The sequence below is a fragment of the Staurois parvus genome, unplaced genomic scaffold (genome assembly GCF_062004578.1).
Source record: "Staurois parvus isolate SC_StPar_1 unplaced genomic scaffold, SC_StPar_1.0 ptg000030l, whole genome shotgun sequence".
NCBI lineage: Eukaryota > Metazoa > Chordata > Amphibia > Anura > Ranidae > Staurois > Staurois parvus.
The window spans coordinates 2,375,246-2,402,237 of record NW_028317826.1 but is presented as its reverse complement, the minus strand read 5'-3'; the positions used below and the strand labels follow the sequence as shown (position 1 = coordinate 2,402,237).

Here is a 26,992-nt window from a genome sequence, read left to right as displayed (position 1 = left end):
CTGATGTCCAGCCGTACACAATGGTTCCTTACATCATCTCATGTCCTGTAACAGATGACTTGGTTCTAAAGCTCGCCATACACTGCCAAAGGTAAACCTTGTTTAAATCTGGCCTTACACTAGTAGAATTTAACTCGAAAAATTTTGTTTTAATAATGTTTGTTGGATTTTTCTAATCATTAGTGAGGTCAAAGCCACATTCATTTTTGACCACAGTGATGACAAAGGCCCAAGAAGAAGTGTAAAAAAAGTTCTCAAATTAATTTCTAACAGCGAACGTGGTTTTCATTTAGGAATATCCATTCACTCATTCATTACATTCAAAAATTTATCACGTCATCACATGTACTGATGAGAACTTTTATAGAATGTCCTTATAAACATTTGAAAATGTACTAGTGTCTAGCAAGTTTTATTTGGATGCCCATGTAAGCCAACACAAAAGCTCCTACTTGACCCCTCCACACCTTACCATTGGTCAGTAAAGTTGCCTATTACATTAAGGTACCTACAGCAAAGTGTGAGAAGTGGAAGAACCAGACCAAAGTTGGACTTTCTCTGCTATAGACAGGATTTATATAGCAAAGCCAGTGGCGAGATGGGTAACTTTAAAGTAGAATTCCAGTTTAAACCACACTATGCTCAAAAATGTTTCACCCACCCAGCTATGCTGCCTAAGCCGTGTAAAAAGATCTATATACATAGCTATCTTTAGTCCACTCCAGTCACATGATCCTGCAACTCCAGCTCTCCTGTGTCCAAGAGTAGCAACTGCAGGGGAGAAGAAATGTCAACAATGGCTGGGACATGGGAGCCTATGAGTGACGCCCCCACTCTTAGAATTCCCAAATTTTGTTGAGCTTTCCCCTGCAGCCACTGCTCACTGATACCAAGGATCACATGACCAGACTAAAATTACGCAAGTATACAGATTTTTTTTTTTTCCCCATAGGTTAAACAGCATAGGTAGCAGGAAGGGAAATTTTAAGCATAGTTAGTGTTAGGCTAGAATTCTACTTTAATTAGCTGGCCAACAATACTATGAACAGTAATAAATCTAACAGACTCAGAGTGCTGACCCCGTCTTGTATATTGAGTGTCACTGTGCATTAGAATATAGAAGGGAAGAGTGCTGCTGTGCAGTAGAATACAGGAGAAGGGAGAGTGCTGCTGTGCAGTAGGAAACAGGAGACCGGAGAGTGCTGCTGTGCAGTAGAATACAGGGGACCGGAGAGTGCTGCTGTGCAGTAGAATACAGGGGACCGGAGAGTGCTGCTGTGCAGTAGAATACAGGAGAAGGGAGAGTGCTGCTGTGCAGTAGAATACAGGGGACCGGAGAGTGCTGCTGTGCAGTAGGAAACAGGAGACCGGAGAGTGCTGCTGTGCAGTAGGAAACAGGAGACCGGAGAGTGCTGCTGTGCAGTAGAATACTGGAGAAGGGAGAGTGCTGCTGTGCAGTAGGAAACAGGAGACCAGAGAGTGCTGCTGTGCAGTAGGAAACAGGAGACCAGAGAGTGCTGCTGTGCAGTAGGAAACAGGAGACCAGAGAGTGCTGCTGTGCAGTAGGAAACAGGAGACCAGAGAGTGCTGCTGTGCAGTAGGAAAAAGGAGACCAGAGAGTGCTGCTGTGCAGTAGGAAAAAGGAGACCAGAGAGTGCTGCTGTGCAGTAGAATACAGGGGACCGGAGAGTGCTGCTGTGCAGTAGGAAACAGGAGACCAGAGAGTGCTGCTGTGCAGTAGGAAACAGGAGACCAGAGAGTGCTGCTGTGCAGTAGGAAACAGGAGACCAGAGAGTGCTGCTGTGCAGTAGGAAAAAGGAGACCAGAGAGTGCTGCTGTGCAGTAGGAAAAAGGAGACCAGAGAGTGCTGCTGTGCAGTAGAATACAGGGGACCGGAGAGTGCTGCTGTGCAGTAGAATACAGGGGACCGGAGAGTGCTGCTGTGCAGTAGAATACAGGGGACCGGAGAGTGCTGCTGTGCAGTAGGAAACAGGAGACCAGAGAGTGCTGCTGTGCAGTAGAATACAGGGGACCGGAGAGTGCTGCTGTGCAGTAGAATACAGGGGACCGGAGAGTGCTGCTGTGCAGTAGAATACAGGGGACCGGAGAGTGCTGCTGTGCAGTAGGAAACAGGAGACCAGAGAGTGCTGCTGTGCAGTAGGAAACAGGAGACCGGAGAGTGCTGCTGTGCAGTAGGAAAAAGGAGACCGGAGAGTGCTGCTGTGCAGTAGGAAAAAGGAGACCGGAGAGTGCTGCTGTGCAGTAGAATACAGGGGACCGGAGAGTGCTGCTGTGCAGTAGAATACAGGGGACCGGAGAGTGCTGCTGTGCAGTAGAATACAGGGGACCGGAGAGTGCTGCTGTGCAGTAGGAAAAAGGAGACCGGAGAGTGCTGCTGTGCAGTAGAATACAGGGGACCGGAGAGTGCTGCTGTGCAGTAGAATACAGGGGACCGGAGAGTGCTGCTGTGCAGTAGAATACAGGGGACCGGAGAGTGCTGCTGTGCAGTAGAATACAGGGGACCGGAGAGTGCTGTTGTGTAGTAGAATACAGGGGACCGGAGAGTGCTGTTGTGTAGTAGAATACAGGAGACCGGAGAGTGCTGCTGTGCAGTAGAGTACAGGGGACCGGAGAGTGCTGTTGTGTAGTAGAATACAGGGGACCGGAGAGTGCTGTTGTGTAGTAGAATACAGGGGACCGGAGAAGGCTGCTGTGTAGTAGAATACAGGGGACCGGAGAGTGCTGTTGTGTAGTAGAATACAAGAGACCGGAGAGTGCTGCTGTGCAGTAGAATACAGGGGACCGGAGAGTGCTGTTGTGTAGTAGAATACAGGGGAATGGAGAAGGCTGCTGTGTAGTAGAATACAGGGGACCGGAGAGTGCTGTTGTGTAGTAGAATACAGGGGAATGGAGAAGGCTGCTGTGCAGTAGAATACAGGGGACCGGAGAAAGCTGCTGTACAGTAGAATACAGGAGACCGGAGAGTGCTGTTGTGTAGTAGAATACAGGGGACCGGAGAGTGCTGTTGTGTAGTAGAATACAGGGGACCGGAGAGTGCTGCTGTGCAGTAGAATACAGGAGACCGGAGAGTGCTGCTGTGCAGTAGAGTACAGGGGACCGGAGAATGCTGCTGTGCAGTAGAATACAGGGGACCGGAGAAGGCTGCTGTGTAGTAGAATACAGGGGACCGGAGAAGGCTGCTGTGTAGTAGAATACAGGGGACCGGAGAGTGCTGTTGTGTAGTAGAATACAGGGGACCGGAGAGTGCTGTTGTGTAGTAGAATACAGGGGACCGGAGAGTGCTGTTGTGCAGTAGAATACAGGGGACCGGAGAGTGCTGCTGTGTAGTAGAATACAGGGGACCGGAGAGTGCTGTTGTGCAGTAGAATACAGGGGACCGGAGAGTGCTGCTGTGCAGTAGAATACAGGAGACCGGAGAGTGCTGTTGTGTAGTAGAATACAGGGGACCGGAGAGTGCTGTTGTGTAGTAGAATACAGGGGACCGGAGAGTGCTGCTGTGCAGTAGAATACAGGAGACCGGAGAGTGCTGCTGTGCAGTAGAGTACAGGGGACCGGAGAATGCTGCTGTGCAGTAGAATACAGGGGACCGGAGAAGGCTGCTGTGTAGTAGAATACAGGGGACCGGAGAAGGCTGCTGTGTAGTAGAATACAGGGGACCGGAGAGTGCTGTTGTGTAGTAGAATACAGGGGACCGGAGAGTGCTGTTGTGTAGTAGAATACAGGGGACCGGAGAGTGCTGCTGTGTAGTAGAATACAGGGGACCGGAGAGTGCTGCTGTGTAGTAGAATACAGGGGACCGGAGAGTGCTGCTGTGCAGTAGAATACAGGGGACCGGAGAGTGCTGCTGTGCAGTAGAATACAGGGGACCGGAGAATGCTGCTGTGCAGAGAATTATGGGATGCAGGTAAAAGAACACATACAGGTAATAATGTTCTTTATAAACACACTGACACTTGAAAGTCAAATGAATCACAGCCTCAAAATAAATCCTTTTTTTACTGTAATAAGTTACAAAAGCTGAAAACTCTTAGAAACATAACAGGTTTCAAATAAAAATATAAAATTATCTCCCACTATGCAGTCTCTGTATTGTGTTTTCCTAACCCTTTCCCTCTCTTCCTTTTCCTCCTCCTCTTCGTCTGATCAGGAGCCGCTGTGATAGGCCGAGTTGGCGTTTTTTTCTTCTTCTTCAGGCAACTTAAAGGGTTGGGCCCTCCGACACGTTTCCTTTTTTTTCCTCGGCGTCCTGTGTCTTGAGCCACCCCCTGCTCATCCTTCAGATGCTCCAGATTCTGCTTCTGATGGTCGGGCACCAGCTCGCTGGCCTGTAAGGCCTTGACATGAGCCACGGATTTGGGGGAAGGCTTGTCCAGAACGATGGTGTTCTGAATGATGAACATCAGGGGGATGCCCGCTTTCTTCCGTACTTTGTTTCCGAGACTGTGATCCTGGGAAACAAGATTGAAAGACTAAGTGTATACTTGCAGTTGCGCTAATTACAATACTGTGTTATTTCTGGCCCACTAATCCTGCAGGTAGCTTAATGAAGTCTCACCAGATGAGAGCACAGGGGAAATGGGATACAATGCAGGGATTATCATATATTCCACTAAGCAGGTATGTTGTGCTTTGCAGAGCTGCTAATACACTGGGGATTAACATGCTGCGTGTTGATAAAAGGAACAATACACCCAGAGTGATCAGCAGAATAAATAAGGCATTAACTTGGCTAATCAGATGTATCAATTAGACTAATATCTCATTTGTGGCATGGTGTGAATGTCAATAGGAACATGACTACACAGAGAACATGGAAAGATCAATCCATAAAAAGTGCCAATACGCTAGCTGTTAAAGGGAAACCATCATGGATTTTGGGCCAATTTTATTTTTATTTAATTTATTTTCAGCCATTTGTTATTGATACAGTTCATTCAATATTAAGTCTTTATTTCACATGTAAACATTTAAAATGATTGTAAACACTAGTTTTTAAATAGCAAACAGGTTTAGGGCTCATGTACACTGCTACTTGTAAATGTGAGTTTAGGAGCTTCTGGAGTTTTTTTTTTTTTTTTTTTTTTGCAAAAGCCCCTGAACTCAACCTAATAAAAGCCTATGGGGGTTATTTACTAAAGCTGGAGAGTGCAAAATCAGATGCAACTCTGCATAGAAACCAACCAACTTCCATGTTGTATTGTCAAAGCTTAATTGAACAAGCTGAGGTTAGAAGCTGTTTGGCTACCATGCACTGCTGCACCAGTTTTAGTAAATCTCCCCCTATGTCTCCATGCACCGCTGCACCAGTTTTAGTAAATCTCCCCCTATGTATCCATGCACCGCTGCACCAGTTTTAGTAAATCTCCCCCTATGTATCCATGCACCGCTGCACCAGTTTTAGTAAATCTCCCCCTATGTATCCATGCACCGCTGCACCAGTTTTAGTAAATCTCCCTCTATGTATCCATGCACCGCTACACCAGTTTTAGTAAATCTCCCCCTATGTATCCATGCACCGTTGCACCAGTTTTAGTAAATCGCCCCCTATGTATCCATGCACCGCTGCACCAGTTTTAGTAAATCTCCCCCTATGTCTCCATGCACCGCTGCAGCAGTTTTAGTAAATCTCCCCCTATGTCTCCATGCACAGCTGCAGCAGTTTTAGTAAATCTCCCCCTATGTACCCATGCACCGCTGCACCAGTTTTAGTAAATCTCCCCCTATGTCTCCATGCACCGCTGCACCAGTTTTAGTAAATCTCCCCCTATGTATCCATGCACCGCTGCACCAGTTTTCGTAAATCTCTCCCTATGTATCCATGCACCGCTGCACCAGTTTTAGTAAATCTCCCCCTATGTCTCCATGCACAGCTGCAGCAGTTTTAGTAAATCTCCCCCTATGTACCCATGCACCGCTGCACCAGTTTTAGTAAATCTCCCCCTATGTCTCCATGCACCGCTGCACCAATTTTAGTAAATCTCCCCCTATGTATCCATGCACCGCTGCACCAGTTTTAGTAAATCTCTCCCTATGTATCCATGCACCGCTGCACCAGTTTTAGTAAATCTCCCCCTATGTATCCATGCACACAGGCTTTTAGCAGAATTTAGCAGCAGCAGAGTTTAGGGGCAGTTAAACATCCCTTTCCCGAACGTAGAAAAATTGCGTTTAGGAGAGGAACGTTTTGACCAAAAGACACCAAAAGCGGCAAAAACAAATGTAAACGTGCCTAAGCGCTAGCTGAGTTTAGAGCTCGGACATTTATTCATTTCAATGGCAAGTACTCTGGCAGAGGAAATGAATTAACATCCAAGTGCTAAACGCAGTGCCGTGTTTACACGTGTTTTTTCTGCTCTCAGTAGAGTTAACGTCTAAAGGCAGTTCCAGTGTACATGTAGCTAATACTTACCTGTGTGGAATGAGGAAAGAACAAACCGAGGGCGCACAGGCCTAGTGCATTACCATAAAAAATGTTTAATAAGAAATAAAGTAGGTGTTGTACTCAAACACGACAAAATCAAGGCACGTCATAAAAGAACAGCTGGGTCAACACCGCGCCAGTACCAGTCCACAATAGGGAGTGTAGACATCCAATAGGCCGACATGTATCGAGGACTTGCCTCTTCCTCAGAGACCCGATTCCCCTCTTTTCAGGTGTCCCACTGGCGCCCCTGCCTCTTCCTCTTCTTGGTCTGCCACCATAGGAAGCTGCTTCTTATCGTAGCACACGTGCAGGCTCGATCCCAACCTGCACTACCTGTGTCCCCGCCCCCAATTCCCTTATTACAGGATTTGACTGACAGCAGCAGGAGCCAATGGCTCCCACTGCTCTCAGCCAAGCAAGTGATAGCAGAGACGAGAACAGTGCTGGATCAAGTGAGGGCGCAGGTAAGTATAAGAGGGGCGAGGGGGCATACTGCTACCTAAACATTTTTTAGATTAATGCAGGGAATGCATTAAGGTAAAAAATGTTTAGGCTTTAGAGCAACTTTAATATACAGAGCACCAATGACACAGATTTTGCAAAGCATCCTGGGGTTTCTATGAAGACAGCATGGCAGTGGTTTAACCTTCATGAGTGTATCTAAAGTAGGGGTGCATTGAAATTTCAGCCACTGAAACATATCGACTGAAAATAGCCCTATTCTGCCAATAGGAAAAATGTAGCCATTACAGGGGATTGTGTGTAGTGCAGATGTGGGGGGGGGGGGGGGGGCGGCAGAGAGAGGCAGGAGAGGAGCAGTGTATACACTGACTGGCTGTCACTATATATCGTGCCGCTTTTTAAATGTACTTACCTGCTTTTTTTTTCTTCTTCACTATAGCTCAGAGAATCAGCTGTCACTTTCCCCCAGCTAGAAGAAACAAAAGTTACCTTTTAGTTTATTTCACTGTTAAAAGAAACAATGTTTCCTTTCAGTTTCTTTCCCGAGATAAAAAACAAAGTTTCCTTTAGCTCTGGGAAAAGTGACAGCTAATTCTGTGAGCTAGAGTGAAGGGATTAAAGCCAGCAATTGCATTTTAAAATCGGCACCGACATATAGGGGTTTATTTACTAAAGCTGGAGAGTCCAAAATCAGACTCCCTTCTGCATAGAAACCAATCAGCTTCCAGGTTTCATTGCCAAAGCTTCATTGAACAAGCTGAGGTTAGAAGCTGATTGGTTAGAAGCCGATTGGTTTCTATGCAGAAGGGAGTCTGATTTTGGACTCTCCAGCTTTAGTAAATAAACCCCATAGTGACAGCTAGTGAGGGAGCCTCTCTGTATACACTGCTTCTCTCTCCAGCCCCCTCCTTGCACACACTGCCCCCCACCCCCTCCCCCCTACAAAGAGGACTTGCAACTCACATGAGATCACATAGGGGACTGGTACCCTGTGTGATAGCAATAAAATCATAAGTTAAAAAAAATAAAAATATACATGAAAGTAGAAAAAAAAATGCAGCCTCCCCACCCCCACATACGCAGGCATTTCTGTTTCGGTTCGGTTTTCGTCACATGCATTCTGAATTTTCAATATCGGTTTCAGCACCAGAATTTTCATTTCAGTGCACCACTGATCTAAAGCTGGTCAAACACCGTGCGAAATGAACTAAACCCCAAATTATGCAACGCCACCATATACAATAATGTGCATAACCCCTGGTCGCCAAGAAGTCCCTTCCCCCCGATAAATAGTAAATATCTCAGCATCTGATCAAATGAAAAAGTTCTCAATCAGTACCCCCAAGTGACTTCTTAATTCTCCAAAACTTGTATATTCTTAATTGATAAATCTTGAAAACAGTGACCTACTCTTCCTCTTTAATCCTCAAGGAAAATATATAAACCACACACAGTGCATTATCTTTGCCACGCAGTAAAACAAACTACAAACCACTCATATTAAAGTGTTCATAACCAACCAAACTCCAACAAGTGTCAATGTACGTCTTGTGTCTAATTCCTACTCTTACCCTCTAGATGTAGATTGCTCAAACATAAATTCCCAAGACGGGAATGCTTCCTCCAAAATTATTCCTCATGGACAACCATTTCCTCCTCCTCGTTTACACTAGCTGTAGCCTTCTGAAGCTCGATCAGTGGTGGATCAGTTTACATAGGGTGCATGACCTAAAAGGTCCACTCCACAACTATGTGCATTGTACGTAGTGGCAGGCCAGTTGAGGCGCAGCCCCTATTTACTTAAAAGGGTCTAATCTGGCTGCACGTTGTACCCAACAGAGGGGATCATTTTTGCTGTGCTGCAAAGCATCAAGGCCATGGAACATGTATACCCCTGTATGACTCAACTGCCTGATTATAGTGCCCCCCCTACCCTCCCCCTCCCAACAGCAAGGGTAAACTACGTCTTAGGGTGGTTACACTCACTCTTCCACTATCTACAAACCAGCAGGGTAGCCACCCTTGGACATTTTCTACCTGTGGTACAAGGAACAGACAAATATATTTTGATGGATTTTACATAAATGACTTTAGATTGTAAGCTCCACGGCCAGGGCTCTCCGATTCCTTCTGTACTGAAATGTATTGTAATTGAACTGTCTCCCTTTATATTGTAAAGTGTTGCACAAACTGTTGGCGCTATACAGTCAGGTCCATAAATATTGGGACATCGACACAATTCTAACATTTTTGGCTCTATACACCAACACAATGGATTTGAAATGAAACAAACAAGATGTGCTTTAACTGCAGACTGCCAGCTTTAATTTGAGGGTATTTACATCCAAATCAGGTGAACGGTGTAGGAATTACAACAGTTTACATATGTGCCTCCCACTTGTGAAGGGACCAAAAGTAATGGGACAATTGGCTTCTCAGCTGTTCCATGGCCAGGTGTGTGTTATTCCCTCATTATCCCAATTACAATGAGCAGATAAAAGGTCCTGAGTTAATTTCAAGTGTGCTATTTGCATTTGGAATCTGTTGCTGTCAACTCTCAAGATGAGATCTAAAGAGCGGTCACTATCAGTGAAGCAAGCCATCATTAGGCTGAAAAAACAAAACAAACCCATCAGAGAGATAGCAAAAACATTAGGAGAGGCCAAAACAACAGTTTGGAACATTCTTAAAAAGAAGGAACGCACCGGTGAGCTCAGCAACACCAAAAGACCCGGAAGACCACGGAAAACAACTGTGGTGGATGACCGAAGAATTCTTCACCTGGTGAAGAAAACACCCTTCACAACAGTTGGCCAGATCAAGAACACTCTCCAGGAGGTAGGTGTATGTGTGTCAAAGTCAACAATCATGAGAAGACTTCACCAGAGTGAATACAGAGGGTTCACCACAAGATGTAAACCATTGGTGAGCCTCAAAAACAGGAAGGCCAGATTAGTTTGCCAAACGACGACATCTAAAAAAGCCTTCACAGTTCTGGAACAACATCCTATGGACAGATGACACCAAGATCAACTTGTACCAGAGTGATGGGAAGAGAAGAGTAGGGAGAAGGAAAGGAACTGCTCATGATCCTAAGCATACCACCTCATCAGTAAGCATGGTGGTGGTAGTGTCATGGCGTGGGCATGTATGGCTGCCAATGGAACTGCTTCTCTTGTATTTATTGATGATGTGACTGCTGACAAAAGCAGCAGGATGAATTCTGAAGTGTTTCGGGAATATTATCTGCTCATTTTCAGCCAAATGCTTCAGAACTCATTGGACGCCGCTTCACAGTGCAGATGGACAATGACCCAAAGCATACTGCAAAAGCAACCAAAGAGTTTTTTAAGGGAAAGAAGTGGAATGTTATGCAATGGCCAAGTCAATCACCTGACCTGAATCCGATTGAGCATGCATTTCACTTGCTGAAGACAAAACTGAAGGGAAAATGCCCCAAGAACAAGCAGGAACTGAAGACAGTTGCAGTAGAGGCCTGGCAGAGCATCACCAGGGATGAAACCCAGCGTCTGGTGATGTCTATGCATTCCAGACTTCAGGCTGTAATTGACTGCAAAGGATTTGCAACCAAGTATTACAAAGTGAAAGTTTGATTTATGATTATTATTCTGTCCCATTACTTTTGGTCCCTTAACAAGTGGGAGGCACATATGCAAACTGTTGTAATTCCTACACCGTTCACCTGATTTGGATGCAAATACCCTTAAATTAAAACTGACAGTCTGCATTTAAAGCACATCTTGTTTGTTTCATTTCAAATCCATTGTGGTGGTGTATAGATCCAAAAATGTTAGAATTGTGTCAATGTCCCAATATTTATGGACCTGACTGTATATCCTGAATAACAATAATGAATTAAAGCAAAACTCCAGCTAACATTTTCTCAGCAGTTTTTTCCTTTTGGAATAAACGTACATGGTTTGTCTCATCCCTATAAATGCCATGTCTGCTAGACAGCTTGGTCTGTTGAACTGGAACTAAACCCATGCAACCCTTTCCCAGAGCACCGACAGATTTCTTTTCGCTCCACTCCTCCCTGCTGCCACTGGATCGCTGGGTGCTGGAAGTCAAACTCAGCCTTCTATTCTCATGAACGGGGTGCAGGAACAAAAAAAAAAAAGACAACTGTATACTTTTGACAGCACTGGAATCCACATTTATTGTATGAAACCACCACAAGCAGTACAATGACAGTCCCGACGTTTCACACAATATGGCTTAGTCAGTGATCTCTATGACCAGGCCTTATTGTGTACAACACGTCATTTGGGACAGTCCTAAGGTGGGGACTGTCACTGTAGCGCTTGAGGATGTTTCATACAATATGGACTCCAGTGACACCACCTGTGTGTGGTGTTCTCTTATTCCTGCAGCTGTTTCCCAAAACAGTTACATTCAACCCATGTCGTGAATGAGAACGGTCACAGTGGCTTATAAATGTAAATAATAACAGTGCAGCGCTCAAAATGAATTATAGGCAGTATAAAGTCTATGCGATCTCCGCAGTGTTGTCTGGATGTGATGAAGACTTCCAGAATTTTACTGCTTCAACTAATAGCAATGCGCACTCACCAGAAACGCATGGATTATGCGCATGTTGGAATAATCATCCCAGATGTCAGATCCATCGAAGACCAAGTGGTGGGCATCCCTCTCACGGTGGGTCATCAGAGACTCCAAATCAGGTCCAGAGATCCCCTTAAGGTCAGTCAGGTAATCCACACTGATAGTAATGATCCCTCCTCTGGATGGTATAGGCACCTTCTCTGTGGGGGTAATAGCTCCACATAGGAGCCCCAAAAAACAGGTGCCAGAGATAGTGTAGTATGTTCTTGAATAAATTTTATTAATCAATAGCAAAACAGGGCAGTATGCACATCACAACACTGGTTAGAAGTGAAAAAACAGCAGTACTGACCCCAATAAAGATGGCCGCCGGGCCTCCTCGTGGCTCCGGCGGTGAAATGACGTCACGCTCTGCACAGCTCCTCCTTAGGCCTTTCGTGCTACAGGCACATCAGAGGGGAGGCTGCTCCCTCAACTAAGCTGTCAACCTAAGGCAGGTGTCATAATGGATCGCATGTGCAGCACCATGGCAGATGCAGATCAAGCAGTGGCTAAGATGGCAGCTATCTTGGCTGTAAAGGATAGGAAGGTTTAATTCCACTTTAAAGTTACAAAAACCAGACTCACTGGCAGGATCAATAGGTAGTAAACTATGCTAGGGGGAAATGCTGTGTTAATGTCATTGACAGACTGCATCATGTATATCTTTTTTATTTTTCCCATAGTTCCACTTTAAATGATGAAAAGGGAACATTCTGCCCAATTCTGGAACCCTGGTGCACAGCCCATTTATCACAGATTGATTGGGTCAGTCTCGTTACTTATAAATACCGGGTCGCATGAGGGCAGCGAGTGACAGTTATACTTTAAACATAACAAAGTAAACACTCACCATTGCCAGGACTCGCACTTAGCAAAAAGATCCGCTAAATAGATTCCAACCCCCTCTTCAAAAGCTTTCATAATTAAAACCTTCTTGGGCATTAAGTTCATTTGTATGGAACATCAGATTGCTCCGAGATGGGAATTTAGATGAAAAACCTAATCTAGTTAATTCACTTACTGTGTATTAATCAGTAAACAACAAAGCATACAATTTACATCTGAGATTGCCAAAGAATTTAAATCCATGAGGTATGGGTCTCCGGGGCGGACTCAAGATCCAAATAACTTTCATTGCAGACAAGAGACAAAATGAGTGGAGACAAAACTTCTCAACTATTCCGAACTTTGATTTCAGTCTGTATCCTGCAAATTGCCAGGACCAATAAGCTGACAACACAAGACACCCTACATAAAAAGGGCTATTAATGATCTTCACAGATCTCGAGTGTACACTGAAAGATCAACCCATACTCAGAAGTACAACTTGGATATGAATTTGGAAACAAATGTACTTATGTCTTCAGAGGTGCTTCTGTGCTGATCTAAATCTTATTTCCTGTAGGATATAAAATGTATGTCCGGCCATTAGCCAAATGTACCCCAGCCCTCTGCTTCCCTCTAGACCAGGGGTCTCCAAACTGCGGCCCGAGGACCAGATGTGGACCTTTGCTAGCCTTTATCTGGTCCGGATGCTGATCTTCCCTGCATAGAGCCCTTAAGTGATAGCAAACGTTGGATTTTTTTTTTGTAAATCACACAAGTCATACTTACCTGCTCTGTACAATAGTTTGCCCCGATTCTCCTTTTATGGGGTCCCCCATTGGCGCTTCTGCCTCCTCCTGCCTTCAGAGTGCCCCCATAGCAAGCTGCAAAGTAGAATATAGAATCCCCTATAGCAAGGTAAAAATTATTGTCTTTAAAATCACTTTAACCGCTTTCCTGCCGCCCTATAGAAGATACAGTATCTCACAGAAGTGAGTACACCCCTCACATTTTTGTAAATATTTTATTCTATCATTTCATGTGACAACACTGAAGAAATGACACTTTGCTAAAATGTAAAGTAGTGAGTGTACAGCTTGTATAACAGTGTAAATTTTCTGTCCCCTCAAAATAACTCAACACAGCCATTAATGTCTAAACCGCTGGCAACAAAAGTGAGTCCACCCCTAAGTGACAATGTCCAAATTGGGCCCAATTAGCCATTTTCTCTCCCCTGTGTCATGTGACCCTTTAGTGTTACAAGGTCTCAGGTATGTTAAATTTGGTGTTATCACTCCCACACTCTGATACTGGTCACTGGAAGTTTAACATGGCACCTCATGGCAAAGAACTCTCTGAGGATCTGAAAAAAAGAATTGTTGCTCTACATAAAGATGGCCTAGGCTATAAGAAGATTGCCAAGACCCTGAAACTGAGCTGCAGCACGGTGGCCAAGATCATACAGCGGTTTAACAGGACAGGTTCCACTAAGAACAGGCCTTGCCTGCAAATTTACACTGTTATACAAGCTGTACACTCACTACGTCACATTGTATCAAAGGGTCATTTCTTCAGTGTTGTCACATGAAAAGATAGAATAAAATATTTACAAAAATGTGAGGCGTGTACTCACTTCTGTGAGATACAGTATACTGCTACAGGGCGGAAGGGGTGCGCAAAATCACATATGTGATTTTGCATTCCCGGGTAGGGGGCACACACGTGTGCCCTACCCGCTCTGCTATTAGCGGCTTCGGCTGACAATCACCGCGTCCCAGACGGTGATTACTCGCAGTCACCTGGTGATCGCAGAGCATTACTGACAGGGGGAAAGAACTGTATGTAAACAGTCAGCTCCTGCACACTGCAGGAACTGTCTGTTTACATAGCATAGCAGAGCCATACAAGGCAGTGTGCTTACAGTTGAAAACACACGCACAGCACACAGTAAAACAGTACACAGTTAACCCTTTGATTGCCCCTCATGTTGACCCCTTCCTCCCCAGTGCCATTATTGCTTTTTATTAGCACTGATCACTGTATTGGTGTCACTGGGGATGTCAGTGACACCAAGTCAGTTCCCCGCAGTGTCAGAATGCCCTCTGCAGTCTCGCTATAAGTCACTGATCGCCGCCATTACTAGTAAAAACAAACAAAAAAAAATCCCAGTATATACACCGCCATTTGTAAACGCTTTAACTTTCACATAAACCAATTAATTTACACGTATTGGGATTTTTTGCAGCAAAGACATGTAGCAGAATACATTTTGGCCTAAATTTATGACGAAATTTGATTTTTAAAATTTTTTTTACTGGACATGCTTAACCACTTGCCGCCCAGCCACTGTAGAAATATGGTGGCAGGGCGGCTTGGCTGGGCAAAAGCGCGTTTTAAAAACGCGCTTTTGCAAAACAGGTAGGGGGCGCGCACGAGGCGTGCCGCCGCCCTACCTGCACTGCCAATCCCGGCCGCGGGTGTCAGTCGCCGGGCCACGGCCGGTCATTACCGGCTGTGTCCCGCCGATTAGCGGCAATCACTGACAGAGAGCAGGGCTGCAGTAGCTCTGCTTTCTGTCAGTTCCCTGACAGCTCCTGACACGCTGATCAGGAGAGAAGAGTTTCTCTCCCGATCAGCGTGTCCCCGTGCAGTACACACCCCCGCCCCCTAGTAAAACACTCCTCACACAGTTAATCCTTTCACTGAATAAAAAAAGTTAACCCCTTCTTACCCAGTGCCATTAGTACAGTGTCAGTGCTCTAAGAAATGTCATAAAAACCATAAAAAATAAAAAAATAAAAAATATTAAATCAAATGTGACCAGTGCTGTAATCTCCACAGTGCTCTTATGCCACTAATAGCACTAGAAACGGACAAACCCAACAATATCAGAATATGCAGTATACAGTATATATTAAATGTGACAAGTGCTGAAATCTTCTCAGTGCTCTAGTAATACTGAGTAAAAAATAAAAAGATAAAAAATAAGATAAAAGTGATAGTGTCACTCCAAACGATAAATAAATCAAATAGGTAACAGGTGACAGTGCCACTTCAACTTCATTCAATGTCCAATTTTCCTTATTCGCATTCTTCTATTTAAAGTGTTCTTGATAACCATGCATAGTGTGTATAGGTAGTGCCACACGTGAACCAACACACTCTTATCCACTTTGGCTGAAATGCCTGCTCACCTCCTTCCTGCGACCCCAAGGGGCCCACAAGCCTTTAGGATCACCCTGGATCCTCAGGATTCCTGGTAATGGCACCTTCCTGATATTCCTCCTATCAGGTCTCCTCCACTCCTTCACTGCTATGCCTCCCAGATTCCTCACCACCGGTTGTCTGTAAGCTCTCTCTCACAAAGACAGTGAGTAGAAAAACAGATCCTCCATTGTGTAGTATTTTCCAATCAAATAGGGTTTATTAATAAATAGTAGTAACAGGTGACTTACATTCTGTTTGCACAGTCCCAATGTATTCCTCTCAGGGTAAAACTGCAACCTCTTAGTAATGACTTCCTGATAACCAGGAAAATGGCGTCCCACACCGGAAGTGCGACACTCCGGATACCGGAAGTAGCGTCTATGTTTTGCCCAGGCAAGGCAAAACATAGACGCTACTTCCGGTATCCGGAGTGTCGCACTTCCGGTGTGGGACGCCATTTTCCTGGTTATCAGGAAGTCATTACTAAGAGGTTGCAGTTTTACCCTGAGAGGAATACATTGGGACTGTGCAAACAGAATGTAAGTCACCTGTTACTACTATTTATTAATAAACCCTATTTGATTGGAAAATACTACACAATGGAGGATCTGTTTTTCTACTCACTGTCTTTGTGAGAGAGAGCTTACAGACAACCGGTGGTGAGGAATCTGGGAGGCATAGCAGTGAAGGAGTGGAGGAGACCTGATAGGAGGAATATCAGGAAGGTGCCATTACCAGGAATCCTGAGGATCCAGGGTGATCCTAAAGGCTTGTGGGCCCCTTGGGGTCGCAGGAAGGAGGTGAGCAGGCATTTCAGCCAAAGTGGATAAGAGTGTGTTGGTTCACGTGTGGCACTACCTATACACACTATGCATGGTTATCAAGAACACTTTAAATAGAAGAATGCGAATAAGGAAAATTGGACATTGAATGAAGTTGAAGTGGCACTGTCACCTGTTACCTATTTGATTTATTTATCGTTTGGAGTGACACTATCACTTTTATCTTATTTTTTATCTTTTTATTTTTTACTCAGTATTACTAGAGCACTGAGAAGATTTCAGCACTTGTCACATTTAATATATACTGTATACTGCATATTCTGATATTGTTGGGTTTGTCCGTTTCTAGTGCTATTAGTGGCATAAGAGCACTGTGGAGATTACAGCACTGGTCACATTTGATTTAATATTTTTTATTTTTTTATTTTTTATGGTTTTTATGACATTTCTTAGAGCGCTACACTAATGTATACAGATTTTTACACTGATTAGGTTATTGGTTGGAGTGTCAGCAGCTTACTTATTAGGAGGGGGAACTATCCATAGAAGCGCAGGAGGATCTATAATCAGTACAGTGTCAGTGTTTTTTTTTTTTTGCACTGATCACTGTATTGGTGTCACTGGAAATGTCAGTGACCCCAAGTCAGTTCCCCCCAGTGTCAGAATGTCCGCCACAGTCCTGCCACAAGTCGCTGATCGCCACCATAAGTCACTGATCGCCGCCATTATTACTATAAAAAAAAAAAAAAATTTAAAATCCGAGTATCTTTCCTGCCATCTGTAAACACTATAACTTTCACGTTAACCAATTAATTTACACGTATTGGGTTTTTTTTTCAGCAAAGACATGTCGCAGAATGCATTTTGGCCAAAATTTATGACGAAATTAGATTTTTACATTTTTTTTTTACTGGACATGTTTCATAGCAAAAAGTCCAAAATATTGTTTTTTTTCCTCAAAATTGTCAGCCTTTTTTTTTTTTTATAGCACAAAAAAAAAACAAAAAAAAAACAAAAAAAAAAAAAAACGCACAGGCGATCAAATATCACTGAGAGCTCTATTTGTGTGAAAAAAAGGACATAAATTTCATTTATGTACCGTATTGCATGACCGCGCAATTGTCCGTTAAACTAGCGCAGCGCTGTATAGCAAAAAAATGGCGTAGATTGCAGTATCTATACTATAGTTTGTAGACGCTATAACTTTCACACAAAGCAATCAATATACACTTATTGGGATTTTTTTTTATCAAAAACATGGAGCAGAATACATTTTGGCTTAAATTTATAACCAACTTTGAGTTTACTATATATTTATTATAGCTGAAAGTAAAAAAATATCATTTTTCTTCAAAATTTTTGGTCTTTTTTTGTTTATAGCGTGAAAAATAAAAAGCGCACAGGTGATCAAATACCACCAAAAGAAAGCTCAATTTGTGTGAAAAAAAGGACGTAAATTTCGTTTGGCTGCAGCATTGCATGACCGCGCAATTATCAGTTGAATTAGTGCAGCGCCGAGTAGCAAAAAGAGGCCTGGTCATTAAGGGGGGTAAATCCTCAGGAGGGCAAGTGGTTAATGGCAAAAAGTCAAAAATATAGTTTTTTTTCTCAAAATGGTTGGTCTTTTTAATTTTTTTTAAAGTGCAAAAAATAAATAAACACACAGGCGATCAAATACCACCAAAAGCTCTATTCCTGGGGGAAAAAAAAAAAAAAAGGACAATTTCATTTGGGTTCAGCATTGTATGACCGCGCAATTGTCAGTTAAAGTAACGCAATGCCATAACGCAAAAAATGGCCTGGTCAGGAAGGGGGGGGGGGAATCCTCTGGAGGGCAAGTGGTTAAACCGCTACCTTTTCCTGCAAAGGACTACATGTCTCAAGAGATTGAGAGACATTGCTCCTCACACATTTACATGTTCTCAGAAACTTACTGTATAAACGGTGTACTGAGCTGTACGTGTACTGCACGGTGTATACTGACATGTATGGACAGTGTACTGAGCTGTACGTGTGCTGCACTGTGTATACTGACATGTATGGACGGTGTACTGAGCTGTACGTGTGCTGCACTGTGTATACTGACATGTATGGACAGTGTACTGAGCTGTACGTGTGCTGCACTGTGTATACTGACATGTATGGACGGTGTACTGAGCTGTATGTGTGCTGCACTGTGTATACTGACATGTATGGACGGTGTACTGAGCTGTATGTGTGCTGCATTGTGTATACTAACATGTATGATGGGTGTACTGAGCTGTACTGTGTGTGTGCTGCATTGTGTATACTGACACATATGGACGGTGTACTGAGCTGTACAGTATGTGTGCTGCACTGTGTATACTGACATGTATGGACAGTGTACTGAGCTGTATGTGTGCTGTATGGGGAATACTGACATGTATGGCGGGTATACTGAGCTGTATGTGGGGTGTAATGTGTATACTGATATGTATGGCAGGTTTACGGCGCTGTATGTGTGCTGTACTGTGTATACTGACATGTATGGTGGGTGTACTGAACTGTATGTGTGCTGTACTGTGTATACTGACATGTATGACAGGTGTACTGAGCTGTATGTGTGTTTTACTGTGTATACTAACATGTATGATGGGTGTACTGAGCTGTACAGTATGTGTGCTGAATTGTGTATACTAACATGTATGATGGGTGTACTGAGCTGTATGTGTGCTGTACTGTGTATACTGACATGTATGACGGGTGTACTGAGCTGTACAGTATGTGTGCTGCACTGTGTATATTGACATGTATGAATAATGCATTCTGTATGCAGGCCTACTAATCAATAATATAAATAGCTGACAACTAATTTTATAATCTATTATAATCAATCATGCCGATTGTTTCACACCTATAGGAGACAATGCATTTTGCCTTGTCCATGCAGTGGGACTGCCCTGGAATTGCCTCCCAACACAGTCCCATTGCATGTGGTGTGAACCAGCCCTAAGGGCCTGTTGGTACCTGCGGCTATATACTCCGGTATAACGAATGCCCACTGGTGCGAGTTGCGTAGGTGGTGCGCAGTATTGTTACATTAAAATAATTTTTTCTTTTTAATGTAACAAAATGACATTTCGGTCACACTATCAGACTGCAGTGTGTTGCCGTGTGCTGCAGTTGTACACGCCGCACATGCATGGTGTGAACAGGGCACACAGAAAACCCTTGAGCTGAGCCTGGATTGATCAATGCAGATAAATGATGTATTTCAGCCGCTCTGCGACTCTCTATCCACCCCAGAAACTCTAACAATCCTTTAAGTTTCCATTCAAATAAAGTCCTGCTTAACGTATAGGCTTTGCAGGAACTCATTGTATCAAAGAGGAAAATGTTCCTTCGAGGCGCTTTGATTTTACTCAACCCCAGCGCCTTGTTGTCTTTAATTTAACTCCCAGGATGCTCTGCTTCTCAGCTACAAAAATCAAACAAGAAATCTTGCTGGCCCACCCCAGGAGTGAACTTTTTGCAAATGATACATCAGGCATACCTGTGTGGCGATGAAATAGTGGTGCGGGTTATTGTCTGCGATCATGGATAACAGGCATGCTGAGCCGCCGACGGGGCTCTTCGAATGAGCGCAGCTCCGCACCTGAAATCGCTGGGCAATTAACTTGGCTCCATACAGATCCTTCCCCAAGGACTCCAGTTCCTTCAAAACACAGCTGAAACAGAAAATGAGCCGATTACCAGGAGCCTCGATTGAAAACAATTATTATTTACAAAACTGATAACTCAGACGAGACACATGGTGTTATATAGCAGAGCTCAGTGACGGGTGGAAGAACATGCTACATACAGCTCCACGCACTGGATTGCAGCACAGATCTACCGATCCCTCCACGCACTGGACTGCAGCACAGATCTACCGATCCCTCCACGCACTGGATTGCAGCACAGATCTACCGATCCCTCCACGCACTGGACTGCAGCACAGATCTACCGATCCCTCCACGCACTGGACTGCAGCACAGATCTACCGATCCCTCCACGCACTGGATTGCAGCACAGATCTACCGATCCCTCCACGCACTGGATTGCAGCACAGATCTACCGATCCCTCCACGCACTGGATTGCAGCACAGATCTACCGATCCCTCCACGCACTGGATTGCAGCACAGATCTACCGATCCCTCCACGCACTGGATTGCAGCACCGATCTACCGATCCCTCCACGCACTGGATTGCAGCACCGATCTACCGATCCCTCCACGCACTGGATGCTGCACCGATCTACCGATCCCTCCACGCACTGGATGCTGCACCGATCTACCGATCCCTCCACGCACTGGATGCTGCACCGATCTACCGATCCCTCCACGCACTGGATGCTGCACCGATCTACCGATCCCTCCACGCACTGGATGCTGCACCGATCTACCGATCCCTCCACGCACTGGATGCTGCACCTATCTACCGATCCCTCCACGCACTGGATGCAGCACAGATCTACTGATCCCTCCACGCACTGGATGCAGCACAGATCTACTGATCCCTCCACGCACTGGATGCAGCACAGATCTACTGATCCCTCCACGCACTGGATGCAGCACAGATCTACTGATCCCTCCACGCACTGGATGCAGCACAGATCTACCGATCCCTCTGTTGCCATGTACAGACTGGTGCAAAGCCTTACGGTACAGCGGAGACACCTGCAGGCTGCTACAAGACCACTTAGGACCAATTCACACCAGTGTGTTGATCTATGTTTTAGCGCAGCTGTAAAAAGCAGATCAACGGAAGGACATCTAAAAAACAAATGTCCAATGTGTCTTATTCACACCATAATGCTGCGTTGACCTGCGTTGTGCTAAAATCCAACATGGATGTATTTTAGCGCACCACAATGGATGTAGGTGGACATAAGCGGCTATCAACACAATGCACAGGATATCTTGTGAAAATGCAGTACGCTTTAACGTGCACTACACTGCATGTCAGTGGACATCCAAAATGTATGTCACCAGTCCAGTACAACATCAAATAACTGGTGTGGCGGTAATCAGGGACACTGGGGACAGTACGGGAAAAAAAAAAAAAAAATATATATATATATATATATATATATATATATATATATATATATATATATATATATATATATATATATATACACACTTCTATTTTTTTTTTTTTATAATTTCTTATTACTTTTTTTATGATTTTTTTTTCAGAACACGCATGTAAAACACACGTCACCGGAAAGCACAGGAAGAAACATGCAGTTACTTGCAGTTTCTGGTATGAATGGGCCCTGACTGCTGCATGGATGTACTTACAGCACCACACCATAGTGCAGGGGCGGACTGACCGTTTGGAAACTTGGGCACTGCCCGAGGGCCCGGGTTCAGTAGGGGGCTCCATGAGGTGCTCCTGGTACCTTTTACATAGGCTTTTTTGAGTTTGGGCAAGGACACAGGGGCCCCATGATCCCCTACTGCCCGGGGGCCCCATGAGTTGTCAGTCCGCCCCTGCCATAGTGTACTGTACAAAGCCTCCTAACTTGTGCTCAGCTGCTCTGTACTGCTTTACAGCACAACCTACTGTGAGGAGCTATACTATATGGACAATCACTGACTGCTGGAAGAATTACCATCTGCTGATTAATGCCAAGCTCTACTACAGTGACTACAGTGCAGCAAAGGCGTATTATTAACCACCTGCCCCCCTAGAGGATTACCCCCCCCCCCAACTGAGCAAGCCATTTTTTTGCATTACGGCGCTGCGTTAATTTAACTGACAATTGCACGGTCATGCAACGCTGAACCCAAATAACATTTACATCCTTTTTTTCCCCCGTGAATAGAGCTTACTTTCGGTGGTATTTGATCGCCTGTGCGGTTTTTATTTTTTTCGCTTTAAAAAATTTTGAGGGAATAAAAAAAAAGTATTTTTGACTTTTTGCTATTAAACATATCCAATAAAAAAATGTAAAAAATCTAATTTCATAAAATGTTGGACAAAATGTATTCTGCTCCATGTCTTTGCTAAAAAACAAATCCCAATAAGTGTAAATGAATTGATTTACGTGAAAGTTATAGCGTTTACAAATGGCGGTACAGATACCGGAATTTTTATTATTATTTTTTATTTTTTTACTAGTAATAGCGGCGATCAGCAAGTTCTAGCGGGACTGCAGAGGGCATTCTGACACTGGGGGGAACTGACTTGGTGTCACTGACATCCCCAGTGACACCAATACAATGATCAGTGCTAATAAAAAGCACTGACACTGTACTAATGGCACTGGGCAGAAAGGGGTTAACATGAGGGGCCATCAAAGGGTTAACTGTGTGCTGTTTCACTACTTGGGCTGTGTGTTTCACTGTAAGCACACTGCTTTGTATGGCTCTGCTATGCAGAGCCATACAAAGCAGTGTGCAGGAGCTGACAGGGGAGAGATCTATGTTGTTTATACACAGGTCTCTCCCCCGTCAGAGGTACTCAGCGATCACCGGGTGCTGGCGAGTAATCACCAGCCGGGACTCGGTGACTGACAGCCGAAGCCGCGAATGGCGGCACAGGTAGGGGTTAAAGTTAGAGATCCATACTGTATTGCTGTATGTAAACACCTACTGGCTAGAGCAGATCACTACAGTGACCACAGCGCCACCTACTTGCTGGAGCAGAGCCAAATTACAATGATTACAGCGCCATCTATTGTCCAGAGCAAATCTGTAATATAGTAACACCCCGGTCACACCAATCCCAACTTACAGTGAAGTCGCACGATTCCAAAGCCGGATGACACGCCAATTCAAGTTGCAATTTGCAAGACATCTGACACAGATGTTTATGCAAATCGCACCAAAAGCAGTGCATGCATTACTTTAGAAAACAGTGCGGCTCCAACCATGTCAGAACCGCACTGATATGATCACAGCAATTTCGAACAATAGGGTGCGACTTGCCATGTGATTTGCAAGTTGTATGGAATGCATATCGCATGCCAAGTTGTGCCTAGTGTGACCGGGGACTAATGCAGGCCATAGATGGGTCGTTAATCGTCCGATTTTTCAGCCGAAAGAAAAATCGGCCGATTTTCGTACCGTTAGTGGATTAGTTCGTCAGCCGTTTTTTGTGTATTTTGCACCTTCAGATTAATGGTAATGTTGGGAAATTTGCGGTCGATTTGGACGATCGGCCGATTTTCCCAGTAATGATGGCCAAATCAGACGATAATTTTAACGATAAAAAATCTGTGCATGAGCTGTGACCTGCAAGGGACAGAAGTTATGGGGTGAACTTTACGATTTAGTCGGACGATTTTTTTAATCGTTGGTGGTAACGTCGGCCGAACGTACGACTGATTTTTCGTTTATCGTTCGAAAAATCAGCCGATGTTTGACCCGTCTATGGCCTGCATTAGGCTAAGCTCACATCTATGCGGTTTGCGTTTGATCCGTTTCTGCAGTGTATTTTTTTATGTGTTTTGCAGTTTTGTTTTTTTTGGCTAACTTGTTGCTGGGCAGATTAAAAACATAAAACGCATCAAAAACGCACTACATGCATTTCTGCGTCTCATTACATTACATTGAGTTTATATAGCGCCAAAAGGGTTTGCTCAGTGCTGTACAATAGAGGGGGGGACAATACATGAAACAGTACAGCAACTACAAACAGCACACGAGGTGTTAGAGGGCCCTACTCTTTCGAGCTTACAATCTAGGAGGGAGGGGGTAGTGGTACAGGAGGAAGTGGCTGTGGGGGATGGAGTGGTAGGAGGAATGAAGGAGAACGGCAGTTAGGTGAGGGTGGGGTAGGCTTCCCTGAAGAGGTGGGTTTTCAGGGAGCGCCTGAAGGTGAGGAGGGAAGGTGACAGTCTGATGGATTGGGGTAGTGAGTTCCAGAGGATGGGGGAGGACCTGGAGAAGTCTTGCAGACGTGCGTGGGAGGAGGAGACCAGGGGGCAAGACTCCACAAAGTCTATTGAACCAAAATGCAACGTTTATAAAAGTCCATGACCCTTTCCAAAAATCACACCGGGTGAAAATGAGGATATGTGAATGTGGAAATCATGTTCAATGGACTGTAGTGCGTTTCTGCGAAACCCCTAGGTGTGCACCTAGCCTTACTGACTCATACATTCTGTATTCTAGTACTGGTGGAGGACTGTACTGCATGCTTTTACTGAGGTACCTACTGGCAGGGGCAGATCTGCACTCCAGTGGTAGACACCATTATACCACAACACCACTTAGGGGTCTATTTGCATCATTTTGGACGTTTGTCACAAACATTCACCCATCAGTGACAAATTCTGACTTGCTTAGTACATTCATTCCCAAGACCAGCAGCTCTCTCCTCATTGGATCCTGCTGCTGTCAATCACGGCCTGTAAGCAGAGCCGAAACACTGTGTGTCTCTATACACACACAGAGCACAGCTCATGATTTGCTATGAGGACACTAAGCAGGGGGAGCAGCCAAAAGTACCTGCCTGGGACCCCAGAAGGGGATCAGGGCTCCTCGCAAAGCCGATACACAGAGCAGGTAAGTATAACATGTTTGATATTTAACCTCTTCCCGTCCGGCCCATGTATATCAACGGCCAGACGGGAGCACTGCCAATGCGGTTGGACGTTTCTAAATGTCCCCCCGCATCCATTGCCCATGCACGCTCCCTGGGAGCGTGCGGCACCACGATCGGTGCCTGCTGTGTCCCCCGGACACAACGGAACACAGATCGCTGTACGGGCCTCTGTGTGATGTCCCAATCAAGTGATCACTAATTGGACAATCAGTGAACACATGAAGAGTAGTAAACAAGATGTCACTTCTGACACCATTGCTTACTACTAGTGAAATCTGTGAGTGATCACAGAGGTCACATGGTACAAGGCTATCACTTTATGATCACTTTATGTACCATGTGACAAGCTGTGACCAATCACAGCTCACAGTATTTCTCAATGGCTGCAGGAATGCAGCTAGAGAGGAGAAATGATTGCTTTTACAGCCTTTATGGGTGTAAAAGCAATCAGTGTAAAAAAAGAAAAAAAAAGAATCTTCATCACCCCAAGTAGTACAGTACCACTATGGTAACACTGCACTGCTAGGGTGACAGTATGTAAAATAATTAAAAAAAGAAAAATGTAAAAAACATTTTTTGAAAAACTTATAATTTTTGGTTATAAACTAATTTGGGTTATTTTATTTTTTTACTAAAAAGATATGACTACATTTAGGCCAAGATTTATGAAGAAAGATTTATTTGCAAAATATTATAAGAAAAACTTTTTTTTCCAAAATGTTTGAACTTTTTCATTTATATAGCAAAAAATAAAAATCCCAGTGGTGAATAAACAAAGTTTTATCTGTCTCAAAAAAATGCTCAAAAATTCATATGCGTACAGTGTTGCATGACGGCGCAATTGTCATTCTGGACTGGAAGGGGGTGAAAGTGTCAGGACTTGAAGTGGTTAAAAAAATTAAAAAAACATTTACAATCACATTACTCATGCAGGTAGGTCCTGCACTGCTCTGCAGCTGCACCACCTGGATACTGCACTACGCACTGCTCTACAATGCCACCTAGCTGCCGGGGAAGAACTGCAGCACAGTCACTATAGCAGCACCTACAGGCTGGGGGCAGATCTGCACTACAATAATCACACAGGCTGTCATGCGTCACTCTATAGCACCACCTAATGGGTGGGGGAGAATTGCAGTACAGTGAGCAAAGCAGCACTTACTGCCTGTACACGGCTCTATAGCGCCGCCTAGCAGAGTTACACTACAGTGAACACAGCAACAGCTAGCAGCTGGTGGAGAACTGCAGTAGAGTAACTATAGCGGCACCTAGTATCTTGCAGTGCAGTGACCACAAGGGCGCCCCCTGGCCGGTACGGAGCCGTACTACAATGACACTTACTGGGTGGTGCAGAGTTGTATATCGCCCATCATGTATTTGGGGAGCTGCTCCTTGATTTGGATCTGGTTCTTCAGAGCCGCCTGGCAGAAGGTCCCGTCCAGCAACACCTGGTAGGGCTCCCGGAAGCGGAAATTGTTCCGGTAAAAGCTCAGGTTCTTCTTGGCGTGTTTCTGCCGAGTGATCTTCATTGTCGGCGGATCACCTACGTGACGTCACCCACACCGATCACCGCCGCTTCACCGGACACGTGCTGTGTATTCCGGATATACGCCACCGTTCTCCCAGACTATGGCTCCGCCTCCGGGCGTCACATGATCTGTACCCTTCACGTGCTGGGATAGAGGGAGTTGAGCAATGTGTTGCTAGGATACGATATCAGTCAGTGTGATGTACAGAAAATGCTGAAGGGGGGGGGGCAGAATGTGAACACTTGTCCATGGAAGGGGCGCCGGAAATGTCCCCACAAGTTTCTCAGTAAAATGTAGGAAATGTCCCCTGAAATATCTCTGGAAACATCTCCAAAATGTCTCTGGAATTGCTCTTGGAAGCGTCCCAGATAATGTCCTTGAAATTCCCCTGGAAATCCTCCTGAAATGTCTCCAGAAATGTCACCTTAAACGTTCCTGAAAATATCAAATGCCAAAAATGTCCCCCAAAATGCTGCTGGCTCCTGCCAGCATCCTTGGAAATGGCCCCGGAAATGTCCCCACCATTGACCCAGAAATATCACCAGAAATCCCC

General features: G+C 44.7%; 1 protein-coding gene across 1 annotated transcript; it reads right to left on the bottom strand.

Moving 5' to 3' along the window:
- Nucleotides 1-3,998: 3,998 nt before the first annotated feature.
- On the bottom strand, nucleotides 3,999-26,544 carry UTP23 (UTP23 small subunit processome component). Its single transcript, XM_089659038.1, has 3 exons — nucleotides 26,252-26,544; nucleotides 19,865-20,039; nucleotides 3,999-4,469 (listed from the first exon to the last, which is right to left on the bottom strand). The coding sequence occupies exons 1-3, from the start codon at nucleotides 26,437-26,439 to the stop codon at nucleotides 4,095-4,097; spliced, it is 738 nt and encodes a 245-aa protein (XP_089515164.1). The 5' UTR covers nucleotides 26,440-26,544; the 3' UTR covers nucleotides 3,999-4,094.
- Nucleotides 26,545-26,992: the final 448 nt, after the last annotated feature.